Source organism: Callithrix jacchus, chromosome 10 (genome assembly GCF_049354715.1).
Source record: "Callithrix jacchus isolate 240 chromosome 10, calJac240_pri, whole genome shotgun sequence".
Lineage (NCBI taxonomy): Eukaryota > Metazoa > Chordata > Mammalia > Primates > Cebidae > Callithrix > Callithrix jacchus.
Genome location: NC_133511.1, coordinates 124,296,398 through 124,321,072, shown reverse-complemented (window position 1 = coordinate 124,321,072; position 24,675 = coordinate 124,296,398). Strand labels below are relative to the sequence as shown.

Here is a 24,675-nt window from a genome sequence, read left to right as displayed (position 1 = left end):
AAGTTTGATTAAAAACTCAAATTCTGGCCGGGTGGCATGGTGGCTTCATGCCTGAAATACCAGCACATTGGGAGACCTAGACGGTCAGATCACTTGAGGTCAGGAGTTTGAGACCAGCCTAGCCAACATGGTAAAACCCCATCTCTACTAAAAATGCAAAAACTAGCCAGGCTGGTGGCACACGCCTATAATTCCCTGAACCTGGGAGCCGGAGGCTGCAGTGAGCCTAGATCATGCCACTGCACTTCAGCATGGGTGACAGAGCAAGACTCCATCTCAAAAAAAAAAAACACCTCAAATTCTTCCAGTTGACTACCACCATGCTGCTGTGCCCTGCTATCAACAGGATGGGGTGTACCCTTCTAGGTTCCTCTGCAATGCACAAACACACATACAATTTTTCTTGCATTAATGGGATCATACTATACACACTGTTCCATGTTCTGTCTTTCTTTTTTTTTTTTGAGACGGAGTCTCCCTCTGTCACCAGGACTGAGGGCAGTGGCGTGCGACTGCGGCTCACTGCAACCTCTGCCTCCCAGGTTCAAGCGATTCTCCTGCCTCAGCCTCCCAATTAGCTGAGACTACAGGTGTGCACCACCACACCTGGCTAATTTTTGTATTTTTAGTAGAGACGGGGTTTCGCCATGTTGGCCAGGATGGTCTCAATCACTTCACCTCATGATCCGCCCGCCTTGGCCTCCTAGTGTTGGGATTACAGGCGTGAGCCACTGCACCCAGCGTTGTTTTTTTTTTTGAGACAGAGTCTGGCTCTGTCCCCAGGCTGGAGTGCAATGGCACAATCTCAGCTCACTGCAACCTCCGCCTCCTGGGTTCAAGCAATTCTCCTGCTTCAGCCTCCTGAGTAGCTGGAATTACAGGCACCCGCCACCATCCCTGGCTAATTTTTGTTATTTTTAGTAGAGATGGGGTTTTGCCATGTTGGCCAGGCTGGTCTGGAACTCCTGACCTCAGGTGATCTGCCCTTCTCAGCAATTACAGGCATGAGCCACCACACCCAGCCCCATGTCCTGCCTTTTTATTCAACATATATCAAGAATACAACTTTTCAATTTTAGAAATGTTAAGAATATCTCATAGTAAGAGAACCCCATTCTACCTATGTACACTTTCAGGTGTCAACATTACCCATAACCCCGCCCAAACAGAACCTTACACACATGTTGATAGCTTCACCAGTAAGTCAGTATTTTACTTTCTTTCTTTTTGAGGCTAGGTTTCACTCTTTTGCCCAGGCTGGAGTACAGTGGTGAGATCATAGCTCACTGAAGCCTCAACCTGCCCACCTCAGCCTTTCAAGTAGTTGGGATCACAAACACACCACCACACCTGGCTAATTTGGTATTTTTTGTAGAGATGGAATTTTGCCATGTTGCCCAGGCTGGTCTGGTCTCAAGTGATCTGCCTGCCTTTGCCACCTAAATTACTGGGATAAGTGGTGCAAGTCACTGGGCCTGGCCTAAGTTGGTACTTTTTAATGCCCTATTTTTTCACTTAATCCCCTTCCAACTCTATACTCTATGACTTGTTCTTCAACACTGTAAAACCTAACCTTTAAGAATCTTCAAAGCCCTTTTATCACAGCACTGAAATGCACTCTTTTTCCTTGGAATATTATGAATATCTCATCTACCACATTTTCCCTCATCTCTTCTACTAATTATTTCTGAAAGCCAGATAGGTTAAAACAAGAAACAATTCCTCTGTCTGCAGGAAGGGTAAAACTGTACTTGCTTTATCCCCCACTAAAGTGCTATAAGCACAAAGTTCTCCATCACTGCACAGTCCCTTGCTGTGCAGTAATTCACCACCTACCCAATCTAATGCTTTTTTCTTTTGAGTGATGCTCAGATTCTCAAGGTATTCAAGCTCTAAGCTCAATATAGCTGAACCTGAGATTTAGCATAACTGATCAAATATAGGAATAATTAATCTATTTGATCTCAACACCTGTAGAACTGGAATCTAAATCCGTTCTCTTCTGACGTCAACTACATTTTGACTGTGGTTTTGGGTAAACGAGAAGGTGTGGACAAGTCCCTGGAGGGAGAATTCAAACACTGTCAGCCTGTGTAGTCATCTCACTGGCTACTTGTTCCTCATGCTCTGGCCCTTGCCACTGCACCTTAGCCAGTGATAGCAGCCATGTTTTTCAGTGGTCCCTGACAAACACAAGGAAGCTCTCTTTGGACACTTTTCATAATGCTAAGCGTCCTCATCTCTCTTTGTGCTGACTCTGCTTAATATCTGACCCAAATTTTTCTACATTTTCCCTTGGTATACCACTGTATCATTCTGTTGCCTCAAATCTCCTTATTTAGCTACTTTAACTAGTTAAACTACTCCAGTGGTTTTTGTTATTGTTGTTGTTGAGACAGGGTTTCACTTCTGTCACCTAGGCTGGAGTGCAATGGTGCAATCTCAGCTCGCTGCAACCTTTCCCTCCTAGGTTCAAGCAATTCTCCTGCCTTAGCCTCCTGAGTAGCTAGAACTACAGGCAAGTGCTACTATGCCCAGCCAATTTACATATATATGCATCATGTATATATACACAATGTATATATATGTGTATATATACATGATGTATATATTTGGTAGATATGGGGGTTTCAACATGTTGACCAGGCTGGTCTCAAACTCCTGGGCTCAAGCGATCTGCCCACCTCAGCCTCCCAAAGTGCTGAGATTACAGGTGTGAGCTACCAGGCTCAGCCTCCAATAGTTTCATTTAAGGGAGTTTGTGTATTTCTACCACACTTGTATAACTAATTAGTGGATTATAACATGGCTTTTTACAACTGGATTAAATGGAGTCAAATCTATCTATAGACATCCCCTGGGGCTGAAAAGACTTTTTTTAAAGTCATGAATTAGAAATACAGATACCCAGGCCAAAAGAATGTTATGTGGTGTAACCTTAGAAGTCTTTCTTCTTAGGGTTCCTAAAACAATTATACAAATTAACTAATCTCAAAAGTCACAATACAGGCTGAGGGCAGTGGCTCTTGCCTGTAATCCCAGCACTTTGGTAGGCCCAGGTGGGTGGATCACCAGAGGTCAGGAGTTCGAGACCAACCTGGCCAACACGGTGAAACCCCGTCTCTACTAACACCACAAAAATTAGCCAGGTGTGATGGCATGCTCCTGTAGTCCCAGCTACTCAGGAGGCTGAGGCATGAGAATTGCTTGAACCTGGGAGGTGGAGGTTGCAGTGAGCTGAGATCACGCCATTGCAGTCCTGCCTGGGTGACAAGTGCAAAACTCTGTCACCAAAAAAAAAAAAAAAAAATGTCACAATGTAAAGTTTCCCACATGCATCCATTATGGAATTTAAGTTCTACCACAATGGAAATAAAAAATCTGGGCCGGGCACAGTGGCTCACACCTGTAATCCCAGCACACTGGGAGGCTTAGGCAGGCGGATCACGAGATCAGAAGTTCGCGACTAGCCTGACCAACATGATGAAACCCTGTCTCTACTAAAGATACAAAAAAACTTAGCCAGGAGTGGTGGCGGGCACCTGTAATCCCAGCTAGTCAGGAGGCTGAGGCAGGAGAATTACTTGAACCCAGGAACTGGAGGTTGCATTCAGGAGCCAAGATCATGCCACTGCACCCCAGTCTGGGCGACACAGTGAGAATCCATCTCTAAATAAATAATTAATTAATTAAAAAATCTAAATGTCCTTTGTCCACTTAAGGGTATGAAGTGAGTCTGGGAAAGTATGGCTAAATCTGTTTTGTTACACACATGAATCATTGCAGAAGTAGGTCCACACCTATCTGGAACTTTGTCATTTCCTCCCATAAATAAAAGTCACAATGACAGCAACTGCATCTTCTATAGCAAACATTATAAAACCAACTATAACACCAACTGTCCAGCTTCTATAGCTACTAAGGAGAACCGACTTCACCAGGTTATCACCTCTTTTAGGCCTCTGTTATTTTTTGTCTTTTCATTGATACATAAACGATGATCAGATCTAATGAAAATGTCAATGGCAAAACGAATAAAATATGAAGTCCTATCCTACTCTTTGGAATTCTTTCCTGAGGTGGCCAGGAGAAACTGGGGAGCACCTCATCTGGTTATATGGTGGCCACAGAAAACCTGGATGAGGAATCAAGGATGGAAAAGACCTACTATGAGACATTTGGTCCATTTTCATTGAGGTCACAAAATTATTCCCTATAAGTATTTATTTATTTATTTATTTATCATTTTGAGATGGCGTTTTGCTTGTTGCCCAGGCTGAAGTACAATGGCATGATCTTGACTCACTGAAACCTCTGCCTCCCGAGTTCAAGTGATTCTGCCTCAGCCTCCCAAGTACCTAAGGAGGTACCCACCACCACACCCAGCTAATTTTCTTGTATTTTTAGTAAAGATGGGGTTTCACCATGTTGGCCAGGCTGGTCTCGAACTCCTGACCTCAGCTGATCTGCCCGCCTTGGCCTCCCAAGTGCTGGGATTACAGGTGTGAGCCACCATGCCCGGCCCCCTGTAAGTTTTTTAAATGGTTTAGAAGTAATTTAAAGTAATCTATGTGACAAGGAAAATAACACTAAAACTTATAGACTAGCTTTCTAATATACATATCCATAGTTCCAAACACTGATTTAAAAAGAAAATTGCTATTTCCAGCTTTATACTTCTTGGTGTTCACATTAATTGTTACTTAGGAGAAAAACCTAAAAGAATTTCCTCCAGTTTAGATAGCTCGAGGTTGCAGCAGGTAGCGGTGGCTCACACCTGTAATCCTAGCACTTTGAGAGGCCGAGACGGGCAAATCACTTGAGCTCAGGAGTTCAAGACCAGCCTGGTCAACATGGTGAAACCCTGTCTCTACTAAAAACATAAAAATTGGCCGGGCGCGGTGGCTCAAGCCTATAATCCCAGCACTTTGGGAGGCCGAGGCGGGTGGATCACGAGGTCAACAGACCGAGACCATCTTGGTCAACATGGTGAAACCCCGTCTCTACTAAAATTACAAAAAATTAGCTGGGCACGGTGGTGCATGCCTGTAATCCCAGCTGCTCGGGAGGCTGAGGCAGGAGAATTGCCTGAACCCAGGAGGCGGAGATTGCGGTGAGCCAAGATCGCGCCATTGCACTCCAGCCTGGGTAACAAGAGCGAAACTCCGTCTCAAAAAAAAAAAAAAAAAAAACATAAAAATTAGCCGGGCATGGTGGCATGCACCTGTAATCCCAGTTACTCAGGAGGCTGAGGCAGGAGAATCACTTGAACCCGGGAGGTGGAGGCTGCAGTGAGCCAATAGTGTTCCAGCCTGGGAAACAAAGCAAAACTCCATCTAAAATATATCGGGCATGGTGGCTTACACCTGTAATCCAAGCACTTTGGGAGGCTGAGGTGGGTGGATTACTTAAAGTTCGAGACCAGCCTGGTCAACACAGTGAAACCCCATCTGTACCAAAAATATAAAAATTAGCTGGGCATGGTGGCGCATAATTCCAGCTACTCAGGAGGCTAAGACATGAGAATTGCTTGAACCCGAGAGGCAGAGGTTGCAGTGAGCCAAGATCTCATCACCACACTCCAACCTGAACGACAGTGAGATTCTGTCTCCAAAAAAAAAAAAAAAAAAAAAAAAAGACAGCTCAAGTCTGGATTCCTTAAGAAAAATAAACAATATGAAAAAACTTGATAAAGCAATGAGATGAATTATTTTAAAATGATACTTTTCTAGTGTATTTAAGTCTTGATGCTAGATAAATTTGAAACTAAAGATGCTAAAGCTACTCAATGTTAACCCAGCATAGAACAATTTCATTTCTCTCACTCTGCTTAGGATGAAACTCCTATCAGTCACTTTTGTCCTGCTTTTTATATGAAGGTAACTTAAGTTTAAAGTAACATTTTGTATATGAACACTTTCTAAGGCTCTCCTTTATTTTTGGGGTCAGCTGGAAACCTATGTTTTAAAGACTAAATTTAAGTCCTCGATGAACACACAAATGTTAGTATTTTCAAAACACACATGTAACCTCACTCTAGGAACTGAAACATTGGACAGCACTAACAAACAGACATGCATATTAACTTCTCTCTGGGTAAAGCAGAGATTACCCAAATTCCTATACTTTCTCCCTCTGAATCCCGAAGCTGACTGTCCTAGCCAGATTGGTAGCTGCCATGTAACACATCAAACCCTTACCTTGACATCAGCAATGAGAGCATCTTCATCTTCTATCCCTGTGGGGACACATTTCTTGTGCAGTGGCAGAGACTCCAACTTATCTACAAGGCAGCGAAGGCCTTCAAGCTCAAAATGGGTCAGATGCACTTGCCTGTCCTTTCGGGGACCACACTGGGGATCCCACACTTGGCCATTGTGGGAACCCCGGCTAGAGTCAGAAGATGAGTCCCCAGACAAAGTTTTCTTCAGACTTGGAAGACTTCGGCAGGTTTTGCCCAGTCCATCATAATCCAAGTTGACACCATTGGCTACAGGGCTAGTGAGGACAGAACGCCTGCTGCTCAAGCGTCGGGGTTCTCGATCCACTGCTTCCTCATCCCCATTTCCAGACTCCAACCCATTTAACTCCAAATCTACCAATATGAAGAAAAAAATGCAGTAAGAACATTTCACTTTGCCACGTGATCAGCAAGAGAAATAGGTGATATGATAGGGGCCTTGAGGCTATAAATGACAAAGTTACCACATTTAAAAACTGGCCTCTCTTTATTCTAACCCATTTGTCCACTGATGAAAATCACGTTACAGGTAGAAACAGGATCCAGGAGGACATCTAGGTAATAGTCAATTGGATTTTTTTAAAGTTTGGGTAGGACCCAATCTTTGAATTGTGTACTAGAAATCAGTTACTTATCAAAGTGGCTGTAAATTGGTTTCAAGTTAAAGCTTGAATCTGGGATAATGACTTCATTACCTTTTAAAAGAGAAGACAGTATGAAGCACACATGTTTAAAAAAGTTTTAGCCTGGGTAACATAGTGAGACCCCTTCTCTACATTAAAAAAATTAGCTGGGTATAGTGGTGCATGCCTGTGGTTTCAGATACTTAGGAAGGCCGAGGTGGGAAGATTGCTTGAGCCTGGGAGGTTGAAGCTGCAGTGAGCCATGATCATACTACTGCACTCCAGCCTGGGCAAGAGAGTGAGACCCTGTCTCAAAAAACAAAATAACAACAATTTTTTGTCCAAAGTTTGGTCTTAAAATTAAGCTTTGGAGTTGAAATCTAACAATATAAATAACAAAACTAAGTGGCTATTTTTGAAAAGGAAGATTTTGATAGTCCAAACACAGTGATAATATTCACTGGTCTTTTCTATTATAATTTAGAAAATGCAAGAAGTTGCAAAGTAGTAAGTCAGTCATTTCTTATCCCTCTACCCTAACGATAACAACCAAACAATACAATATATTTTCTTTCCATGTCTTAACAGATGTGTATAACTATGATTATTTGTGGGGTTTTTTTTCTGTTGTTGGTTGTTTGTTTTGAGACAAAGGTCTTACTCTGTCGTCCAGGTTGGAATGCAGTGATGCAATCATGGCTCACTTCAGCCTCAATCTCCTGGGCTCAAGCAATCGTCCCACATTAACCTCCCAAAGAGCTGGGACCACAGGCATGTGCCACCATGCTCAGCTAATTTTTTACATTTTTGTAAAGACTGGGTCTGGTCATATTACCCAGGCTGGTCTCAACTTCCTGGGCTCAGATGAGCCTTCCACCTTGGTTTCCTAAAGTGCTGAGATTACAGGCATGAGCCACCAGGCCTGGCCCAAGATGTGTTTTGTTGGTTATTTTTTGAGATGGGGGGGTCTCACTATGTTGCCCAAGCTGGTCTTGAACTCCTGGACTCAAGTGATCCTTCTGCCTCAGGCTCCCAACTAGCTGAGACTACAGGTACACACCATACTGCCCGGTTATATTAGATGTATTTTTTTTTTAAACGGAGTTTGGCTCTTGTTACCCAGGCTGGAGTGCAATGGCGCTATCGGCTCACCACAACCTCCGCCTCCTGGGATCAGGCAATTCTCCTGCCTCAGCCTCCTGAGTAGCTGGGATTACAGGCACACGCCACCATGCCCAGCTAATTTTTTGTATTTTTAGTAGAGACGGGGTTTCACCATGTTGACCAGGATGGTCTCGATCTCTTGACCTCGTGATCCTCCCGCCTCGGCCTCCCAAAGTGCTGGGATTACAGGCGTGAGCCACTGCGCCCGGCTATTAGATGTATTTTTAAACAAGATTACAATCATGCTGTTTATACGATTCTGTATCCTGCTTTAATATATTGAGTTAACATTTTTCCTTTTACTTTTTTGAGACGGAGTCTCACTCTGGTGCCCAGGCTAGAGTGCAATGACGTGATCTCAGCTCACTGCAACCTCTGTCTCCCAGGTACAAGGAATTCTCCTGCCTCAGCCTTCCGAGTAGCTGGGAATACAGGCATGCGCCACCATGCCTGGCTAATTTTTGTATTTTTTAGTAGAGATGGGATTTTACCATATTGTCCAGGCTGGTCTTGAACTCCTGACCTCATGATCCACCCACCTCAGTCTCCCAAAATGCTGGGATTACAGGCGTGAGCTACCACACCCAGCCTATTTTTTATTTTCAACTAAGAATACAAACTATGAGTAAAATTATACAAGTAAAATGCTAAAGCAAATATCTTGCTTGGATTAAAGATTCCATAAGAACATGTGATCCATGTGGTCAGAAGTTCAAGACCAGCCTGGCCAAGATGGTGAAACCCCATCTCTACTAAATATACACAAATTAGCCAGGCACAATGGCAGGCGCCTGTAATCCCAGCTACTCAGGAGGCGGAGGCAGGAAAACTGCTTGAACCCGGGCGGCAGAGGTTGCAGTGAGCCGAGATCCCACCACTACACTCCAGCCTGGTCGATAGAGTTAGACTCAGTCTCAAAAAAAAAAAAAAAAAAAAGAAAAGAAAAGTCTCAAAAAAGAAAAGAAAAAATAGGAACATGTGATCCCAGCATATTAAGAGTTCAGTCCTCTCCAATTTCAGACATAGAAGAGTCTAAAAATGTATACTGAAACTACTCCATCATCCAATTAAAATATTTCTCTGATGGATGTTAGAGAAACTTGAAAACACAAAGATTAAGAGCATAAACTGCAGAATCTGACCAACCTGGTTTAGAAGCTGAACCATGCTGCTCAGACTAAAAGCTGTGGCTTTGCCACTTATGAACTTCAAGATCATGGAAAAGTTTTTAAATATCCTTGAACCATAATGTACTCATTTGTAAAATGAGGATAATAATACCTACCTCTTCAGTAATAAGAATTTAATAAATGTAAACTGTTTAGTATAGTGCCTGAAACACAACAGGTTATTTTGATGACATATTCCTAGTTTTTATTCTGCCAAAGACCATTCTTTATACAATAAAACATATTTAGACAACCGGGCCAGGTGTGGTGGCTCACACCTGTAATCCCAATGCTTTGGGAGGTAGAGGCAGGAGGACAGCTTGAGGCCAGGAGTTTGAGACCAGCCTGGGCAATAGAGCAAGACCTCATCTCTACAGAAAATAGGAATTAGCTGGGCATAGTTGTGCATGTTTATAACCCTAGCTACTCAGGAGGCTGAGGTGGGAACATTGCTTGAGCCCAGGAGTTTGAAGTTATAGTGAGCTATGATCATGCCACTACAATTCAGCTTGGATGACAGAGCAAGGCCCTGTCTCTAAAACAAAAACAAAAAACATATTAGACAACTGATCATCTTTCTTTCTCTCTCTCTCTCTCTCTTTTTTTGTTTTGTGACAGCCTGTTGCCCAGGCTGGAGTGCAGTGGCATGATCTTGGCTCACTGCAGCCTCAACCTCCTGGGCTCCAGCAATCCTCCCACCTCAGCCTCCTAAGCATGGTGGACTCAAGCCACCATGCCTGGCTAATTTTTTGTAGTTTCTGTAGAGACAGGGTTTCACCATGTGGCCCAGAGTGGTCTTGAACTCCTGGGCTCAAGCCATTCGCCAACCTTGGCCTCCCAAAGTGCTGGGATTACAGGCATGACTCTCACCAGTCAACCTGTAAACCCAGCTTGGCATTTGAAGCAAAAACTTAAGTAGATCCATCAACTTAGAAAATGTTGATTTTAGGCCTGGCGCAGTGGATCATGCCTATAATCCCAGCACTTTGGGAGGCCGAGGTGGGCGGATCACCTGAGGTTGGGAGTTCGAGACCAGCAGCCTGACCAGCTTGATCATCCTTCTTGAGGAGCTAATAGCAACTCAAAGACCAGCTCCAGAGTATTTCATTTGGCCATTAACTCACATCTGGGTAGGTAACTGGTATTCAATTCTAATGAATAAATTTGGTACTTCCAAGTAGATAAATTAAAAAACCAAAAACATATTGAGTAACAGACTACTATTTTGGGCCTTACCTCAGTTCTATAGGCAGAATACTTACCCATGCTGAGGGACTCTTTCTGAAATTCCTTGGTCAGGTGGGAACGGTTGGTTATGCAGTACACATAGCGTTCCAACACATACCAACACATCTCATAGTAGAATGGATAGCGAAACTTATTTGGAACCTACAGAGGAATACAATAATGAGAAAAGCAAAATGACAATTTTCAAGGAAAGAGAGTACAACAAATGAAATTATTGGAATTATTAACCCAGGAAATACTCTCACCAGTCAACCTGTAAACCCAGCTTGGCATTTGAAGCAAAAACTTAAATAGATCCATCAACTTAGAAAATGTTGGTTTTAGGCCTGGTGCAGTGGATCATGCCTATAATCCCAGCACTTTGGGAGGCCGAGGTGGGCGGATCACCTGAGGTTGGGAGTTCAAGACCAGCAGCCTGACCAACATGGAGAAACCCCATCTCTACTGGGGGGGGAGGGGGGAGGGAGGGAGGGAGGGAGGAAGGAAGGAAGGAAGGGAGGGAGGGAGGGAGGGAAAGAAAGAGAGAGAGAGAAAGAAGAGAGAGAGAGAGAGAGAAAGAAAGAAAGAAAGAAAGAAAGAAAGAAAGAAAGAAAGAAAGAAAGAAAGAAAGAAAGAAAGAGAAAAGGAGAAAAAGTTGGTCTTGGGAAACAATCACTAAAGACAAAAGGTACTTGGGAAAGACCATTTAGAACCATAAAGAAGCTGACTTGGTTGAATGGGAAAGCATCAAAATCAAAGTTTGGGTTTTGGGATAGAGTAAAATGAAAGAGTAAGCCACAAAACACTTGAGAAAAGGCACGCAAAGTACTCTTGCTTTACTGTTTTCCCCTGAATCAGAAGGTTATGGAACAAAGAATCTCATAGAAAAACAGAACATGAAATGAAGTGATATGTTTGTATTAGCTCATTACATATGCTAAAGTTTGACTAACGACTCATTCTGAGACCATGTCTAGACTAGGGCACCAGCCTGGGTATTTTCCCAGTATCAATGCTCAGCTTGCCTGTCTCTTACTTTGTAGTCTGCCAAGATGGTATGTTCACAAACCAGATTAATGTTCCATATGACCTATCAGTCACTATCTTTAATTTTCTTTCCATTCTCCCCGAAAGAGCATTTTCATTATTATTTCAGCTGGATACTAATTTTTTAAAGGTACTCTTTAGATGTGTCGCATTCCAGGAAAGGCCAAATCAGCACAGATTTATCAGCGAGGACAACCAATGATGGAGGACTATCCTAAATATATTTTGTTGCCTTTTTAAAAACTTTTTTTTTTTAACTTTTATTTTTAGAGACAGGGTCTTGCTCTTTCTTCCAGGCTAGATTGCTGCGGTGCAATCATGGCACACTGCAGCTTCAAACTCCTGGGATCGAGAGCCTCACACCTCAGCCTCCCTAGCTGCTGAGATTATGGGTGTGTGCCATCACACACCTGGCTAATTTTTTAACCCTTTTCCCTTTTAGAAAATAAAAGTGCGGCTCACTGCCAGAGCTCATTAAATTTTACATAAACATGCTTTTGATGCTGAAGGAACTCTGATCTTAAAGGTGAGAATAAAATATAAAAAACTGTCCTTGGAGTTATTTCTGAACAAAACTAACATCAAAGGGGAGGGGGAGAAACCCAAAAAACTAATATCAGAATAGTCTGAGAATCATTAGGATCGTCTATTTCAGAAAAATCAGATTCATCAAATGAATCTTTGGCCAACAACTGTTCAGGAATGATTTTTTTTTTTTTTTTTTTTTGAGATGGAGTCTTGCTCTGTTGCTGAGGCTAGAGTGCAGTGCAGATCTCGGCTCACTGCAACCTCCACCTCCCAGGTTCAAGCATTTCTCCTGCCTCAGCCTCCCAAGTAGCCTGGATTACGTGTGCCCCCACACCTGGCTAATTGTTACTTTTAATTTTTATCTTTTTTGAGACAAAGTTTCAATCTTGTTGCCCAGACTGGAATGCAATGGTGTGATCTCAGCTCACTACAACCTCCGCCTCCTGGGTTCAACCGATTCTCCTGCCTCAGCCTCCCGAGTAGCTGGGATTATAGGCATGGGCCAACATGCCTTGCTAATTTGTATTTTTGGTAGAGATGGGGTTTCTCCATGTTGGTCAGGCTGGTCTCAAACTCCCAACCTCTGGTGATCTGCCCACCTCAGCCTCCCAAAGTGATGGGATTACAGGTGTGAGCCACTGCACCCCGCTTATGTTTTTGGTTTTGTTTTTCTTTTTTTTTTCTCTTTATGCAGAAAACTCTTCACTCAGAGATAAGATGGTCACTTCATGTTACTGAATATATATTTTCCTTTTCTTCCCTGAAACTGAACCAGTTAAGCCCCATAAGAGTCATCTTTAACCACAAAAAGGGAATGCACTCTAAAAACCAATTTTCACACTGAATCTTAAAGCGTATACATAATTACCTCTTAGAATGACAGAGTTAAACAGGAGTATTTTACTGTGGAATCGTACATTTTTTTCTCTTTTGAAACATTTTACCTACTGTAGAATATATACCTTTTTTTAAAATTAAGAGACTGTGTCTCACTCTTCCACCAAGACTGGCACCATCATAGCTCACTGCAACCTGGAAGTTCTGAGTTCTAGCAATCCTCTCACCTCAGCCTCCCCAGCAAGCTAGGATTAAGGCATGTGCCACCACGCCCGGCTTTGTTGCTCAAGATAGTCTCAAATTCCTTACTTCAGGTAATCCTCCCACTTTGGGCTTCCAAAGTGTTGGGATTATAGACGTGAGCCACTGTGCCTGACCTGTACTTTTGTTACTCTTAACAAATAAACAGGTTCGCAGCCGCCGCCGCACCGCCATCGCTCTCCAACGCCAGCACCCCCTCTCACTCACCGAGCTCCAGCCGAAGGAGAAGGGGGGTAAGTAAGGAGGTCTCTATACTATGGCTCGTACAAAGCAGACTGCCTGCAAATTTACCAGTGGTAAAGCACCCAGGAAGCAACTGGCTAAAAAAGCCACTCGCAAGAGTGCGCCTTCTACTGGAGGGGTAAAGAAACCTCATCGTTACAGGCCTGGTACTGTGGCACTCCGTGAAATTAGGTGTTATCAGAAGTCCACTGAAATTCTGATTCGCAAACTTCCCTTCCAGCGTCTGGTGTGCTAAATTGCTCAGGACTCTAAAACAGATCTGCGCTTCCAGAGCGCAGCTATCGGTGCTTTGCAAGAGGCAAGTGAGGCCTATCTGGTTGGCCTTTTTGAAGACACCAACCTTTGTGCTATCCATGCCAAACGTGTAACAAGTACGCCAAAAGACATCCAGCTAGCACGCCGCATACGTGGAGAGCGTGCTTAAGAATCCATCCACTATGATGGGAAACATTTCATTCTTAAAAAAAAAAAATTCTCTTCCTCCTGTTTATTGGTAGTTATAAACGTTAATTTTTTTTCCATGGGGTCAAAAGGTACCTAAGTATATGATTGTGAGTGGAAAAATAGGGGACAGAAATCAGGTATAGGCAGTTTTTCCACTTTCATTTGTGTGTGAACTTTTAATATAAATGCGGTGACATAAAGCATTAATGCAAGTTAAAATGTTTCAGTGAACAAATTTCAGCGGTTTAACTTTATAATAATTATAAATAAACCTGTTAAATTTTTCTGGACAATGCCAGCATTTGGATTTTTTAAAAACAAGTAAATTTCTTATTGATGGCAAAATAAATAAATAAATAAACAGAAATTTATTTTTATAAAATGTATTGAAGAAACACTGCTTCCTCTCTTAATTCTACTAGTAGGGCAATTCCTGTAACTCCAACAATAATATCAACGGTGTGTATAGTGATACATAGTTCATACACCAAAATAAATGTTGCAAAATAGGCACCATAATGGTTGACTATTATCACAGTACATAGGTCAGTGACCGTCCCTTATAAAAGTTGTGAATTCTTCACTAATTGCTATTTAAAAATTTTTAGTACTTTTAATTCTACCAAAGTTTCAAGAGCAGTACCATGAATACTTCTATACTCTTCTCTGCAATTCTCTGCTAACATTTCTCCACATTTGCTGATCTTCATATTAGCTTAGTATTCTAAGCTACTTGAGAGTAACTTGTAAATATCATAACCTCCAAATATCTAATTGCTATTTAATCCCAGTGTCATTTATACTTTCATATGATTTAGTCCTTACCAATCAGAATTCTGCTAAAAAATAATCCCCCATTCTCTGAGGCACAGGCTAGCCAGCAAACAACACTTAGTGGATTTGGCCTGCTGCCTCTTTTTATGATTCCTGTGAACTAAGTGTGTTTTTTACCTTTCTTTCCCCACTGGGTCAGACAAGTAATGTGCTGACAAGGTTCAAGACTGGCACATTTCATATCTCTGCATGAACACCCAATTGTCATGCTCATGAACTACAAAAGGATCTTTTTTACATTTTTTAATGGTTGAAAAAAACTTTAAGAGAATTCTGTGACATGTTAAGTTATATGAAATTCAACTTTCATTGTCTATGAATAAAATTTTATATTATTTGAGTCATACTCATTTAAGTATCTCATGCTACAAGGTAGGGTTTCAGTTACAACAGATACTTTATCACCCACGAAGCCTAAAATATTTACTATCTGGTCCTTTGCAGAAAAAGTCTGTCAACTCTTGCTTTAAAGTATCCACTGTATATAATAAATTAACTTTTTTCTATGTGTCTAGAACAGTTATCAGCTGTGTATCATCCCATGGAAAACTGAGAAAATAAGATAAACGAATTATTTTCTTTTGGGTTTAATTCTCTCTTGAAACTTCAATTGAGAAAGACAGTATACACATTTATATAATTAAAGCAAGATGCTCTGAGTATAGTCATCAGTGTAGGAAAAGATACATGAATTTAAAGTTCTGAAATTTGGGTTGATAAACCTCATTAAACAAAATTATTCTGTGAGCACAAAAAAATGAAACACCTGGCTCAAGAGATTACCAGATGTCCATGTCTGGCCTTATAAAAATCCAAGATACTGCTGGATGCAGTAGCTCATGCTTGTAATACCAGCACTTTAGGAGGCAAAAGCAGGTAGATAACTTGAGCCCAAGGGTTCAAGACAAGTCTGGTCAACATGGCAAAAACCCCATCTCCAAAAAAATACAAAAAAATTAGTCAGGTATGGTATGTGTGCCTGCAGTCCCAACTACTTAGGAGGCTGAGGTGGGAGGATCAACTGAGTGTGGGAAGGTTGAGGCTGCAGCGAGCCACGACTATGCCATTGCATACCAGCCAGGGCAAGAGAGTGAGACTATGTCCCAAAAATTAAAAGAAAAAAATGTTACTTTTTCCCATTCAGTATGGTGTTGGCAAAATAAATAAATAAATAAATAAATAAAAAAGGAGTCCAGGTGCGTGGCTCATGCCTATAATTTCAGGACTTTAGGGGGCTGAGATGGGTGGATCATGAGGTCAGGAAATCGAGACCATCCTGGCCAACATGGTGAAACCCCATCTCTACTAAAAATACAAAAATTAGGCCAGGCACGGTGGCTCAAACCTGTAATCCCAGTACTTTGGGAAGCTAAGGCAGTCAAATCACAAGGTCAGGACTTCAAAACCAGTCTGACCAACATGGAGAAACCCCATCTCTACTAAAAATATAAAATTAGCTGGGCATAGTGGCACATCCCTGTAATTCCAGCTACTTGGGAGGCTAAGGCAGAAGAATCACTTGAACCCAGGAGGCGGAGGTTGCAGTGAGCCGAGATTGCTCCATTGCACTCCAGCCTGGGCAACAAGAGCAAAACTCTGTCTCAAAAAAAAAAAAAAAAAAAAAAAAGAAAAGGCCAGGTGCGGTGGCTCACGCCTGTAATCCCAGCACTTTGGGAAGCCAAGGCGGACGGATCATGATGTCAAGAGATCAAGACCATCCTGGCCAACACAGTGAAACTCCGTCTCTACTAAAATACAAAAATTAGCTGGGTGTGGTGGCACGTGCCTGTAGTCCCAACTACTTGGGAGGCTGAGGCAGGAGAATTGTTTGAACCTGGCAGGAGGAGGCTGTAGTAAGCCGAGATCGTGCCACTGCATTCCAGCCTGGCACCTGGTGACAGAGCAAGACTCTGTCTTAAAAAAAATAAAAATTAGCCGGGTATAGTACCACACACCTGTAGTCCCAGCTACTTGGGAGGCTAAGGCAGGAGAATCGCTTGAACTTGGGAGGTAGAGGTCGTGGTGAGCCAAGATCACACTACTGCATTCCAGCCTGGGCAACAGAGTGAGACTCTTTCAAAAAAAAAAAAAAATTAGCTGGGTGTGGTGGGAGCATATGCCTGTAATCCCAGCTACTTGGGAGGCTGAGGCAGGAGAATTGCTTGAACCTTGGAGGCGGAGATTGCAGTGAATTGAGATCACGCCACTGCGAGGCTCCGTCTAAAAAAAAAAGAAAAAAAGAAAGAAAGAAATCCAAGATACCAAAAACCTCACAGAACTAGAGTCCCTCAAAAATAAGTATGTAAATCCTGTTAATTGTTTTGGCCAGTTGCAGTGGCTCACACCTATAATCCCAGCACTTTGGGAGGCTGAGGTGGGAGGATTGCTTGAACCCAGGAGTTCTAGACCAGCCTGGGCAATGCAATGAGGCCAAGTCTTTACGGAAAAAAATAAAAAATTAGTCAGGTGTGTTGTGCACCCATAGTCCCAGCTACTTGAGAGGCTGAGGCAGGTGGATGCTTGAGCCTGGGAGGTTGAGGCTGTAATCATCCACGATCATGTTACTACACTCTAGCTTGGAAAACAGAGTAAGACTCTGTCTTTAAAAAAAACATTAAATTTAAAATTTTCTGTGTCCTCAAAATGTCAATACTGCATTTTAACTGAAAGAAAAATGGAAGTTTTGACAAACCATCAATGAATCTCTTGTAACATCTATCGTAACTGGAGTAAACCTCTTCACATCCAATTGTTACATAAGATTACTTACCCGTGTCCGATCTTCAATGTTGTATATTTTTAACTGCATAGGGATGTTGAAGCTATGCAAAAAATTGCCTCCAAACACTAACGTGTCTGTAGGAGTATACACGGCATGAATCCAGCCTAGAGGAAAGGAACAGAGGGCAGTGGCTGAAAGTACATGTTACAGTAAGTCTCTCTCAGAGAACTAGTACAAGAACCCTAGATCACACTCTACTCTGATTCTGCTTCTTAGTGGTAGGCCAAGTTATTTAATCTCTCAAAGCCTCAATTTCCTCTATAAAACCAGTTTAAATAATACTTCTTATGGTTGCTTGTGAGAGTAAAATGAGAAAATGCACATCAAATGCTTAGCATATAATAAACATTTATTGGAGCACCAACTATAAACCAGGCTCTGTAGAAGACAGTTTATAATTCAGGAGTATCCGATCTTTTGGCTTCCCTGGACCACACTGGAAGAAAAATTGCTTGGGCCACACATAAAATATGCTAACACGGCTGAGCACGGTGGCTCACGCCTGTAATCCCAGCACTTTGGGAGGCTGAGGCAAGTGGATCATGACGTCATGAGTTCAAGACCAGCCTGGCCAACAGGGTGAAACTCTGACTCTACAAAAAATACAAAAATTAGCTGGGCATAGTGGCATGGGCCTGCAATCCCAGCTACTTGGGAGGCTGAGGCAGGAGAATTACTTGAACCAGGACCCAAGAGGTGGAGGTTGCAGTGAGCTGAGATTATGCCACTGGACTCCAGCCTGGGTTAGAGAGAGAGACTCCATCTCAAACAAAAAACAAAAAAACAAAAACGCTAACACTAACAACAGCTGGCGAACTTAAAAAAAACTGCAAAAAAAAACCATATCTCATAACGTTTTAAGAAGGTTTACAAATTTATGTTAGGCCACATGCAAAGCCATTCTTGGCTGCATGAGGCCTGTGGCCGGCAGGTTGGACAAGCTTGTTTACATGTATCCTCATTTATATTCCTTATAACAAAATGAGACACAGATTTAAATATTTGCTCAAAGTGTAGTATCTAGCAGGTAAACGCAAAGTCAGAATCCTAATAAGAGGTCTGTGACTCCAAAATCTGTGATCTTTATAAGTACTTCTTTTGATTTAATGACTTGGTCAAAAACATCCTTGATTCAGCATGCTAGCCTTCAGGGCTATTCCCTAGAATAGTGGGCAGCTCTTCAACATAGGTTGTATATCACTTGCTGAACAGGTCCTCTCTATAGATTCTGAATTACTAGGGCTAACACAGAGCTCAAACATGTATATCTGACTAAATGCCAGAATTGCCCAGCTGGCAATTCTGATATACTTCAGTGGAAAACCACTGCCTTTCAAACTGAAAACAAAACAAAATAAAACCTCAGCATCTACTCCAAAATGACAGGAAGAAGCAATGTTTTTTGCTTCTTCCTTATGATACCCCAGCATCATAACGATTCTTGGTGGTAATCCATCAATTTCTTTTTTCTTTTTTTTTTTCTGAGACAGGGTCTCGCTCTGTCAGCCAGGCTGGTGTGCAGTGACGCAATCTTGGCTCACTGTAACTCCGCCTTCTGGGTCCTGGTTCAAGCAATTGTCCTGCCTCAGCCTCCTGAGTAGCTGGGATTACAGGCACGCACAACCATGCCCAGCTAATTTTTGTATTTTTAGTAGAGACGGGGTTTCACTAAAAATGCTGGCCAGGCTGGTCTTTGAACTCCTGACCTCATGATCCGCCCACCTCGGCCTACCAAAGTGCTGGGATTACAGGCATGAGCCACTGCACCTGGCCCAATTTCTTTTTCATTAAAAAAAAAAAAAAAAAAAAAAAGTGGCTAAATAACCCATTCTTCCCATTTTGCTTACCTGAGGGAATGACGAAGGTATAGCCCTGCTTGAGCTCAATGCGCTGGCAATCTGATACCCGGTCACCCAGAAAGATGTCTCCCTGTTTCCCTGAGAGCAGCCAATTCTCGTACAGCTCCAGGTTGTGGGCTGTAGGGGGGATGAGCCAGAAGACCTGTGAGTTAAAAAACTTTAGTCTGTTAACAGCCATTGACATGACCCAGTAGTCTCCCTCAACTGATAAACAGGTACAAAATTAAGACCACCAGGTAGAAGAAAGGCAATTTTCCAAGCCTATACAAGTTGACTATTTGGTAAACCCTAGAAGATTCAAGGCGGTAGATCTTTCTTATCTTCCACTTGATCCAACAGTATTAAGGCTTCCCCGGGGTTTGACTGTAGAATCCAGGTCCCATCCAGGATGAGAGAAGAAGGTCATTCAGCTCATTACCTAGGCAGGGCCTTTAAACACCCCTGACTCTCTGGCCTCCAGAGTCCTAAGTAGCCCAGTTAATTAGGTACAATATCTTCAAGAGACTGGCTCAAGTTGTTTTGTCCTTAGTTATAAGGAAGATCGACAGGGCTTAAAGGGATCTGAAGTAAACAAAATGACTTTTGGATTTGGAGATATAGTTGTTCTGATTAAAACCTCATTTTTTTTTTTTTTTTTAAAGATGAAGTTTCACTCTTGTCCCCCAGGCTGGAGTACAATGGCGTGATCTCAGCTCACAGCAACCTCTGCCTCCGGATTCAAGTGATTCTCCTGCCTCAGCCTCCCAAATAGCTGGTATTACAGGCATCTGCCACCACGCCTGGCTAATTTTGTATTTTTGGTAGAGACGTGGTTTCTCCATGTTGGTCAGGCTGTTCTCAAACTCCCGACCTCAGGTGATCCGCCTGCCTCGGCCTCTCAAAGTGCTGATTACAGGCATGAGCCACTGCGCCCGTCTAAGACCTTATGTTTTAAACAATGTATTATCTGTTCTCAGTCTAGTGCTACTTGTTTCTTACAAATGCATTCACTGCAAGTAAGAGTAACAAGAGTGTAATACTATAAACCTCGGATATTAATTCTAGATTTCCATTCTCATATAGCATTCAGAAGCATTTTACAAGCTGGAATATAATTCTGAATCAATAAAGATAATCTTTCAAAACCTATTTACATCCTCAAAATGGACTTAAAGGTTTCCTTTGGTTACATTTCAGACCAATGCCTACATAGAGGAAAAGTTCATTTAGATCTTAATTTCCTGATTTCACAGTGAATCCATCCAAAATTTGTGTTCCCTTCCACTCTTTATTATACTTCTAAGTACAGAAATTATTTTATCATTCTAAAATCATTTCTTTGGCTTCATTTGAAGAACTCTGATTCAGGAATCTATGAACAGGACTGTTGAGATTTACTAAGTACTGTGCCAATATTGGTGTAATGAGAGTAAACTAGATGAATACTATTTTCTAATGAACACTAGCCAAAGAAGGTGAACTTAATCTATAATTCTTTCCAGACATGAATGGGGACAATTCCCTAACAGATTTATTTCCAGAGTACATTAAGCATACATGAACTGAAACAGAGTCATATAGATTCCAAACCCCATTAAAACCATGACCATACCTTTCCCCCTTGATGGATGTGATACCAAACAGAGGTACCACCAAAGTCCACATGGAAGTCAGTATAGCAGCCTCGAACACTCATTAGACAGTACCTGACCCAATAAAAAGCAGCAGCATTAGTGTACTGATGGAAAAAATGCATCTGACCCACCAAAATGCCATACTCTCCTCTTGTATATTCCCTTTATCCTCTACCTAATCAAGTTCCAGAGGACAAAAAGCAATGCATTTTCAAGTCATCACATTATCAGAAAAAGTTTTGTATTTTTTTTTGGCTACCCTATTGACTACAATGTAAGTTTTTTTCCACATTAACCATGTGATTGTGTGCTATGGTATGCTCACATACACTCTTCCGTGTGGAATTATAAAGTCTGTTCTTTAAATAATTCATCTTTTGAATCATTTAAGACACAGAGCAAAGCCTGTACGAGAAGAGCCAATCCTTACTATTTTTTTTGTTTTTTAATTTATTTTTTCTTTTTAAGATGGGGTTTCACCATGACGGCCAGGCTGGTCTTGAACTCCTGACCTCAGGTGTTCCACCCACCTTGGTCTCCCAAAGTGCTAGGATTACAGGCATGAGCCACCGCGCCCGGCCCAATCCTTACTATCACTTTAGTCTCCCATAGCATGCTGACGAAGATGCAGGGCGCACGACTTACTTCTGCACTTTAGGGTACTGCATCTCCAAGATGGCATTTGTTGATTCAGTCTGGCTTTCCTTTAAGTGCCTTGGCCACATGTTGTCTACCCAGTCAATGAAATCCACCTTTAAACAGAAGAAGAAAACACTTGGGCTCCAAGGGAAAGGTTGGGGGTCAAAGATAAATAAAGTCAACAAAAACAGAATTTCTTAAAATACGCACCAAAAAACTATAATTATAAGCAAATTAAAATAATCCGTTGGTGAATTTTAGGGTTACCAGGACACCATCCTAGAAATAATTGTTAAAGGAGAATAAAGACTAATGATTCCATCAAATGATAATAGTAGAGACAGCACTAGTCAAAATGGAATAATTGATGATGCAATAGTGTACAACTATGACCTCTCTTCTATGTCAAAACTCATATAATTTGCTTTATTTTTTAATCCAATAAAAGGTGTTACCTGGAAGGTATCTATAAATTCAGCAAAATATATACCATTTTTAGTACAGTTAAGATGCCAAAAGTTGGGCAAACCAAAAATACATATATATAAATAAATATATCCAGTATGGATTCGTAGCCTTGCATTGACAATGTGCCATAGAAACTACCAGCTTAGGAATAAGAAGCTGCAGGTCTTTCATGTCTTTTCAAGACTATATATATAAGGCCCTGAAACTCATCTATAAAACTAAGACAGACCAGGCACAGCGGCTCACACCTGTAATTCCAGAGCTTTGGGAGGCTGAGATGGGAAGATCACTTGAAGCCAGGAGTTCAAGACCAGCCTGGGCAACACAGTGAGAACTCACCCCTTCAAAATAAAATAGCCAGGTGTGGTGGCTTATGCCTGTAATCCCAGCACTTTGGGAGGCCAAGTCAGGAGGATCACCTAAGGTCAGGAGTTCAAGACCAGCCTGACCAACACGGAGAAACCCTGTCTCTACTAAAAATACAAAATTAGCCAAGCATGGTGATGCATGCCTATAATCCCAGCTACTTGGGAGGCTGAGGAAGGAGACTCGCTTGAACCCAGGAGGCCAAAGTTGCAGTGAGCTGAGACTGCACTCCAGCTGGGGCAGCAAAAGCAAAACCCGTCACAGGCCGGGCGCGGTGGCTCAAGCCTGTAATCCCAGCACTTTGGGAGGCCGAGGCGGGTGGATCACGAGGTCAAGAGATCGAGACCATCCTGGTCAACATGGTGAAACCCCGTCTCTACTAAAAATTACAAAAAATTAGCTGGGCATGGTGGCGCGTGCCTGTAATCCCAGCTACTCAGGAGGCTGAGGCAGGAGAATTGCCTGAACCCAGGGGGCGGAGGTTGCGGTGAGCCGAGATTGCGCCATTGCACTCCAGCCTGGGTAACAAGAGCGAAACTCCGTCTCAAAAAAAAAAAAAAAAAAAAAAAACCCGTCACAAAAAAAATAAAATAAGTAAACAAAAATAATAAAATAAAAATAAACAAAAAGTAGCTAGGCATGGTGGCATGTGCCTATAGTCCTAGCTACTTAGGAGGCTACGATGGGAGGTTTGCTTAAATCCAGGAGTTTGAGGCTATAGTAAGCTATGATCATCACTGCACACCAGCTTGGGCAACGGAGTAAGACTCTGTCTCAATAAAAAAAAACCTAAAAACGCACAAAAAAACCTAAAATAATTACCTCAAAGATATGTTGGAAGGATTAAATGTAAACACGTTTAAAATATTGAAATAATGCTGTGAGAGTATAGAAACCTTTTTTTCTTTTTTTGAGACAAAGTCTCACTCTGTCGCCCAGGCTAGAGTGCAGGGGTGTGATCTAGAGTGCAGCTCACTGCAGCCTCTGCCTTCCGGGTTCAAGCAATCTGCCTCAGCCTCCTGAGTAGGTGGAATTACAGGCACCCACCAGGGCACCCAGCTAATTTTTGTATTTTTTAATAGAGACAGGGTTTCACCATCTTGGCCAGGCTGGTCTCAAACTCCTGACCTCCTAATCCACCTGCCTTGGCCTCCCAAAGAGGTTACAAGAGTGAGCCACCGCGCCTGCCCAGGAATCTTTTAAATAATATTGGCTGAAAAAAAAAAAAGAAGTGAAAACAATACAAATTGCAACATTTTACACTAAATTATAACATGTCCTTGTACCTTCAAGTGTCTACACTCAACTACTGAACTCCAGGTAGGTAAAGCCTGAGAGCCAAACAACCATGAATTCAGCACAGTGCCTGGTAAACATCTAACTTACAGCTATAAAAAAGACTTATCTGGAAAGCTCTGTAATAACATCTATGTATTTGATCACTTACTTCCCTTATAATGCAAATCAAGACTAATGCATACAACGGTACATGATATGAAGCAGTTGTCTGAAGGACACCCAGATGTTAACTGTGGGAGAGTGTTTAGAAAGCATCACCACTGACATGGAAGAAACAAACAAGACGAGGAGTAACTGTTAAGGTTAACCTGCTGCTCCATTTCAAAGAATTTCTGTTCAGGTAGCCAACAATTTTAACCAAGCATCCACTGGTCCTAGAACATTGAATAAGCCCTGGCTGCCTCTCTTTCCTTCAAATAAAATTTACTGTTTCTTAACATAGTGGCCACCATCTCCCATCTCCATGTGTTGTCCGTGAGAATGCCTTTAACAGAATAATAAAGGATAAAGGACTTGCTTAATACACTGTAAGCCCCCATGTCCGAATGGGGAGAGAAACGGTTCAGAACACTTGAATATTTTTTTTTTTTTTACCATGCATTCACTCGCAGAAAGCAGAATTTCTTAATGCAGCAATAAAATCAGTCATTCTTGCCTGCCTTTCTTTGGTATTATTAGGTATCTTCTGACACAGAGAGTTTGTAACACATTCTGCTTTTCTTCTTAGGTTAATCTTTAGCCTTGGGATAGATTCTATGCTAAATACCCTGATCCATAGGTGAGCAAGTCTCCAGTAAGAACAATCACCAATCTCTTCTGCACCAACACTAGGGTCAAAACTGGTAAGAAGTCCAATATCATGAACCTAGTCTATTCATAAACAACTCATGGCCTTCCATGAACTTATTTACCTATCACCAAACAAATGTGTGTTATTTGTACCATTTTTATATCTACCTCTCAGTTACTGCTAGCATGGCAACACTAAGTAATCTCTTCTTATCATGGAACTCTACGTTATGCTAGCTCCT

At 42.0% G+C, this 24,675-nt stretch overlaps 1 protein-coding gene and 1 pseudogene across 8 annotated transcripts in view; both read right to left on the bottom strand.

Moving 5' to 3' along the window:
• KDM2A (lysine demethylase 2A) overlaps positions 1-24,675 on the bottom strand; it is a 143,369-nt gene that overhangs the window by 21,907 nt on the left and 96,787 nt on the right. For all 8 annotated transcript variants that reach the window (XM_017978308.5, XM_035263450.3, XM_078341538.1 and 5 more), the window contains 6 exons: positions 21,518-21,624; positions 20,851-20,944; positions 19,248-19,401; positions 17,389-17,504; positions 10,460-10,586; positions 6,201-6,595 (listed from right to left, as the gene is read on the bottom strand). In XM_017978308.5, the coding sequence (XP_017833797.2) occupies positions 6,201-6,595; positions 10,460-10,586; positions 17,389-17,504; positions 19,248-19,401; positions 20,851-20,944; positions 21,518-21,624 (993 nt within the window). The remainder of the gene's footprint in view (positions 1-6,200; positions 6,596-10,459; positions 10,587-17,388; positions 17,505-19,247; positions 19,402-20,850; positions 20,945-21,517; positions 21,625-24,675) is intronic.
• Positions 14,752-14,847, bottom strand: LOC118146042 (small nucleolar RNA U13; annotated as a pseudogene).